Consider the following 6703-nt stretch of genomic DNA (forward strand, 5'->3'; position numbering starts at 1 on the left):
CTCTTGGATATGGGGGCAGTTCCGGGTATCAGGTCAATAATAAACTCTATGTCACGATCTGGTGGCATTCCAGGTAAATCTTCTGGAAACACGTCAGGAAATCGCTGCACTACGGGCATTCCCTTTAGGGGTAGCATGGTAAATATACCTCCGGCACGTTCGGTTAGCCTAGGATCTTGATCCATGGTTGCTCGCATATCCGATCCCCAGGGTGTGGTCAGGGTAACTTCTCTACGTCCACAGTCAATTACTCCTCTATGCTTTGCTAACCAATCCATACCCAAAATGACATCAAGAGTTTGGGGTATTAGTACCATAAGATTGGAGGGAAATACCACATCCCTAAGGCGGATGGGTACGTCAATGCAAGCTGTATCCACCGCTATCTCACCCCCAGGTGAATGTACTAACATTGGTTGTCTTAATTTAACTCTGGTTAAATTGTGTTGTTGACTTGCTTTCAAAGATATAAATGAATGCGATGCTCCTGAATCGAAGAGAACTTTAACTGGAGTGGAGTTGAGTGAAAACATACCCATCAGTACGCCTTGATCTTCCTGGGCCTCTTCAGCTCGAACGTGGTTCACTTGCCCGCGTCCAAAGCCGGTAGCGGTCCTGTTAGTCTGCGGGGTCCTGAATAGACCTCGTCCAGTAGCAGGGGTGGCGGTCCCGTGAATAGCCGTCGCATTAGCTCCGGTGCGAATGGGTGTCTTGTTTGGATGAGGACATTTATTGGCGAAATGCCCATACTCTCCACAGTTGAAACAGCTTCCTGGCCTTACTGATCCTGTGGCGGCCTGATTCGGTGCAGGAGCGCGGTTCTGAATGGTAACCGGCCTGTGGAAATTGCTGGAGGCGGCAGGTTGTCACGCCCGGAATTTCTATCCAAAATTCCAAACGCTTACATGTGTGTGAACCCTCGTCCAGGAATCAGCCGAGGCACACAATAACAAATTGATAATAGAGTACAAATATTACTCTAATTAATAAGCGAATAAAATGTCATTACAGAGGTAGATAGTTCCTCTCAATCAATAAAGTTCTAGCAGCGGAAAATAAATAAACGGCGCAGACGGCTCCACTCCACAGGCAGCTTGACCAAGGCTACACCTAATCCTCCACACCATCAGCCTCATTGAAGAACTCTTCCTCTGATGAATGATTGCAAGGTGAGTATATGACATACTCAGCAAGCCACGCAGCAAATATGCAAGTGCACAGGATAACAAAGGATGGCATAATAGGGTTGCATTTGCAAAAGCAGCATTTAGCAAACATTTGAGAATTTGATAAAACAGTTAAGTATTAATTAAGCAATATTAATCCAACGCTATACAACATACCCTGTTGTATGGGCCCAACCATTCTGAACAACCACCCCGGCTGCACAGTTCTATCTCCAAACCAGGAATGTACCATTCCAAACCAGGAGCTAATCAAATTATTACCAGTTATAGCATCTTTTACTATGATGAGAGGTGTGAGACTAATCACGAAAGACATTGTTAGACCCGCCCATAACCGCGGGCACGGCTATTCGAATAGTTTTACTCTGATCAGAGGTGTACCACTGTACCCACAAGACACAACCCCACATCATGTCACCATGTGCCTCAATACCACCACGGTATCTCGGAAAGGAGTTGTGACAATACCCCTCGCATAACACAATCCACTGCAGCGCACCTTCCTGGATCATAATCACCCCCTTATAAAACAAGGCATGGACTCCCCAGCGACCCCCGTGGGCTTATCTCCGCCACTTCTCAGTCTGGTGCCCCGCAATGAACCATGCTATACAAAAGATAAAGCCGTTGCCCATGCTGGCTTGTGGTTGGCACGATAAATGTTTCACAACCGAAACTCGTGAACCGGTCCTTAATTGCCATGAGCACGACCTTCAAAACCATGTGCTCACAACCCACCATTACCAGGTTTTAGTTGGCACATTAATTAATTAACTAATCACGATTGACCATCGTGAACTATCAATAAGCCATCATGAAATAATAGTGAGTCATTAGTTATCCCATAAGTGTACTAATGTTTCTAAGCAGGGCTAAGCAATTATATCTAATATCTAGTTGAACCAATATAAATAAAGCTCAACTAGTCAAATTAATATAACCCAAGGTATCAAGGAATAAGGTAATCAATGTACAAAAGGGCCATAACAAAGAATAGGTCAATTCCACCCAATGACATTCGAAAATAGATGCAATAGTTGAATAGAAACAATAGCTTTAAATAGGATCAACATGCTCAAAGGGTTGTTTGGGATCTGTGTGACTTGCCTTGCTGGCCTTGGAACTCTTCAAACTCTTCTTCCGCGAAAACGGACTCTCCGGAAACGACGGAATCTAAGCAAAAAGAAGCAAAATCACCAAAACAGCACATAAACAAGCATGAACAGTACATGTGGATATTTTTAATGTGTAGATCTCAATTTTAGAAAAATTTAGAGACTTGAACCAACTAAATCGGAGCTAAGATGAATTAGTTATGAATTTTTAAAGATTAAACCGGATTAAAACACTTAAATCGGTTTAAATTGAATTATGACGCAATAATGAATTATTTTTGAAAAGGAAAAGGGGATTTATTGCGTCAGCAACTAGGGTTTGGGTGGACCGGGCGCATGGGCGGCGGTTCACACGAACGGACGGCCGAGATTGATCCGATCCAAATCGGACGGCCGAGATCGATCGGGTCCACGGCGGTTCACGGCGAACGGCCTTGATGACGCCAGCAATGACGTCACCGACGGCGGCGGCGGCTTGGCGAGGCAGACGACTCGAGCGGCGCACGCTCACCGGCGAACGGCGGCGCTACGGCACGAACGGAGGACACCAACGGGTAGCGGACGGCACGGCGAACTCACCGACGACCAAAGCGACGGCGGACGACCAACGGACGGCGACGGCGACGAGGTTGAAACGGCGGGAACCTTCGGGTCGACGACGGCGAAGCTGCTCCGGTGATCTCCGGCGACGGCGAAGGGGCGGACGAGGACGGCGACGACTTGGCGAGCACGACGGCGGTCTTCCCGAGCGACGGCGACGGCTGGAACGACGGTGGCGCACGGCTGGAGCGGCGGCGGCGACGGCAAAGCTAGGGCACACGGCGCTAGAGCTCTTCCGGCGACGAGAGGCGAAGGCGAGGGTGGCGACGGGTAGAGGAGACACCGGGGGTCCTTTTAAAGGGGCTCGGAGGCGGCGGCGAAGGCCCACGGCGACGGCAACGGCGAAGGAAACCTTCGGGAAGGACGAATCCGAGACGAACTCGAATCCAACTCATTCCAAACCGATTGAGCCAAAGATTCCAAAGGAGAAAAGGTAGAGGAGATCCCGGAGATCATTTCCCCTCTATTGATTCGGCCGGAGAAGGAAAGGAACGGCCGGATTTGGAAGGAAACAGCGGCGGCGGCTCGGCGGCGGCGCGCTAGGGTTCCGGCCCGAGGAAGACGACGGGCCTGACAGGTGGACCCCACCTGTCAGCGGCCGAACGCGCGCGCGCGCGGCTGCGGACTGGGCCGGCTGGGCCGAGGAGAGAGGAAAGAGATTTTGGGCCGACTTTCGGCCCAAAGCCAAAAGAAGACTTTTTAAAACCTTTTCAATTTAAATTATTTCTTAAATGCAATTCCATTTATTAAAAATACTTCCTTAGCTCAAATAAATCCCAGAAAAATCTAGGAATTATAGAATTAAGCAAAGTATTTAATGAAATTTTATCTGGCCCAATTTTATATTGGAATTTATTAATTAAAATTAGATCTTCTCTTCAAGACTTTTAAAATAAATTCTAGAAATTCCATTTAAACAACAATTTATATATTTTGAATTTTCAGGGTGTGACACAGGTCGACTGGTTGTCACCACTGTTGGTCTCCATGCCAAGGAGGTTGTCCCTTTAGGACGCTGGGGTGCGGTCTGAGGCGGGCGGTTCATGGCAAGCCTCCTTTTACGATTGTGCTCCATGACCTTCCGGTCGTTCTCCAACCTAACGACCTTATTGATTAAACTCTGGAAACTATCGTGGTCTTGTCCAATCATGGGCCCGCGTAACTCGTCATTCAAGCCTTCAATGAATTTGTCAATCTTTTCCTCTTCGTCGGCAAGATCTCCAGTTGCGTAGCGCGCCAGCTGAGTGAAACGGTTCAAGTACTCTTGCACTGTGGTATTCCCTTGCCGTAATCTCTTGAACTCATTCTTCTTCATCCTCATCACCGCGGCAGGCACGAAGTTGTCACGGAAGGCTGTGGTAAATTCCTCCCAGTTTGGTTCTCCAGCATCTTCTTCCCGGGCTTCTTTGTACGTGTCCCACCAGTCTCCGGCTGGTCCTTCCAATTGGTTTGCCGCAAAGATCACTTTATCGGCCTCACGTACTCGAACAAGAGTTAGCTTCTTCTCAATGACCCTCAACCAATCTTCAGCATCCATAGGTTCTTCAGCTGTGGCGAATGTGGGTGGCTTGGTCCTCATGAACTCTCCAAAGCTTGACCCCCCGCGGTTGCCTTGGTTGTTCGCGATAGCTTGCAGAAGTTGAGTTTGGGTGGCCATAACCCCAGCCAGAGTGGTTAGGTCAGGTGTCTGAGTTTCGTCGTTGCTGGTTGTTGCCCGACGACGGCTTGCCATCTGTGTAGGTTGATGGGGTAAGTATCCTAATTTTCTAACTAGCTCCTATGGCTTTATCCTATTAAGGGAGTTGTGTTGATATGAACTTTGTTTTGCAAGCATGGTGGAATAAACTCATTTAAAACACAACAACAATGGATACCATAAATAACATCACAGAGTTTCACAAATGATACATGAATCATGATGCAATCGACTGCGTACATATGCAGTCCAAATAAAGTTCATCCAGAAGATACAACGAACTAATCATTAAACTACTCGACAATCTAGGTAAGGGAGGGGGTGTCTCGCATACTATCCAAAAACCATCTGATACGAGAGCGAAGCTGCAAGGAGTCCGTCAGTCTAGTCCTCCAGCCATCCGCAGGATCCTGGGGCAGGTAGAGGGTGGTCGCTGGCACGCGCAAACCTGAGTCCCCACGGCTCAGAAGTAGTGGCCTCTGGATCTGGCTTGGGCCTCTTGCCCGGAGGTCGTGTGCTCTTGCGAGCAGTGCTGAGGGTGCGAGGGCCTCCAAGGAAGGTGATGCGGGGAACAGGAGCCTCATCCTCTGAAGGATCAGTGATGTCTGGCTCGATCTCCGGCTCAGTGTCGGTCCCCTCTATCTCGGAGTCGATCTGGATCGGAGTCTCCAAACCGGAACCCAGCTGCGGAGAAGGTGTGGGGATCAGTGAAGTGTGCACCAACTCCGGAACAGGTGGCGGTGCCGCTGTAGGATCCACTAGGTAGGGTGCTGACTCGGTAGCTAGCATACTAGCCTCTCCCAGAAGAGCGTGGAATGCTGGTGGGTACGGCGGGGTGAGGAAGAAGTAGCGGTCACGGCCTACTGCTGTGGAAGTAGAAGCCCCTGTAGTGCTGATCTTGGCTGCTCAAAGCTGCTCCTCCAGCTGGCTGATGTGCTCCTGACTCTCTCTCAGCTGCTCCTCCAGAGTATCCATCATCCCGCGGCGATCGTTGTACTGGTCAGATAACTGCTGGAACTGGTCGCCGTGGACCTGGAGCTGTGCCTTCAGTGAGTCTATCTCACTGCCCCAAGCCTGGTGCTCCTCCTCCAACTGAAGCTGCTGCACTGAGAGGTCAGTCAACTCAGTCTCCAGCTCTCCCATACGTCTCTGGTGGTCGTCAATCTCCAATAGAGCCTCCTCGTAGTAGTCATCTACTGCCTCAGCCCATCGTGACAACCGAGTCACTATCGGGTTGTAGCAGCAGGGCGTGTCCTGAACTGTGCAAACTGAGTTGCCCTCCTCCCGGAACGGGTGATGAGCAAACTCGGTACTCACTAACTCAGCTCGGTGGATAGAGCTGAGTCGGAGAAAGGCCTCCCGAGCAGCATCCTGCATCGCGGTCTCTGGCAGGTCTCGGTGGTGACGTGTCTGAAAGCTGTAGTCCAACTCGGAAGGGACTCGGGGGTGAATCTCGACCCGAGCCTCCCAAACTGGGCCACACTGCCTCACTCGGTATGACGGAAAACCAGGGTATCGCAGACGCCTCAACATCCGATGCAGCTCAATGACATACCCCTCCGATTGGGGTAAGCTCAACTCCCAGGTAGCGGGTGAATCCGAATCTGCCATCTAATTTTAAGAAAAACCCCAAAGTCAGTTGAGAGTAAAACTTGTTTTGTAAAGAAAATAGTTAAGAGTAAGATGAAAATTGTGTCGAGTTTTGTAAACATAGCGTTTTTATTTTTGAAAGTATTACTAAATGGGAATTTCTCCCTTGGCCAACTTAGAAAAAGGGTGGGGCGCCTTTTGGTCTTTTCCTACAGTCGTATGGCTCTGATACCAGCTCTGTAGACCCCCGTTTTTATAGCAGGAATCACTCGTGTAAACTGTACCATTTCCCTGGATCAAGTAGTCTGGTACACACTAATTCATAACTGGAATACCAATGCTCATACACGAGAGTCTAGTACGAATTATTACAACATAAGCCCGCAGGCATTGTCTTAAATCATCAGACCGAGCGGTCTGGAATACAACCAAAAGCAGAGTTTAGATAAGGCAGCGGAATTTTAGGCAGCGGCATGCCATTGCCACAGGCAACGACCGTACTAAGACCTACTGGA

The 6703-nt window shown here is 49.3% G+C and overlaps 1 protein-coding gene across 1 annotated transcript; it reads right to left on the reverse strand.

Annotated features, from left to right (window-relative positions):
- Positions 1-247: 247 nt before the first annotated feature.
- On the reverse strand, positions 248-4559 carry LOC136355299 (uncharacterized). The gene is made up of 2 exons (XM_066307687.1): positions 3876-4559; positions 248-265 (listed from the first exon to the last, which is right to left on the reverse strand). The coding sequence occupies exons 1-2, from the start codon at positions 4557-4559 to the stop codon at positions 248-250; spliced, it is 702 nt and encodes a 233-aa protein (XP_066163784.1).
- Positions 4560-6703: the final 2144 nt, after the last annotated feature.

This window comes from Oryza sativa, chromosome 1, assembly GCF_034140825.1.
Source record: "Oryza sativa Japonica Group chromosome 1, ASM3414082v1".
In the NCBI taxonomy this organism is placed as follows: domain Eukaryota; kingdom Viridiplantae; phylum Streptophyta; class Magnoliopsida; order Poales; family Poaceae; genus Oryza; species Oryza sativa.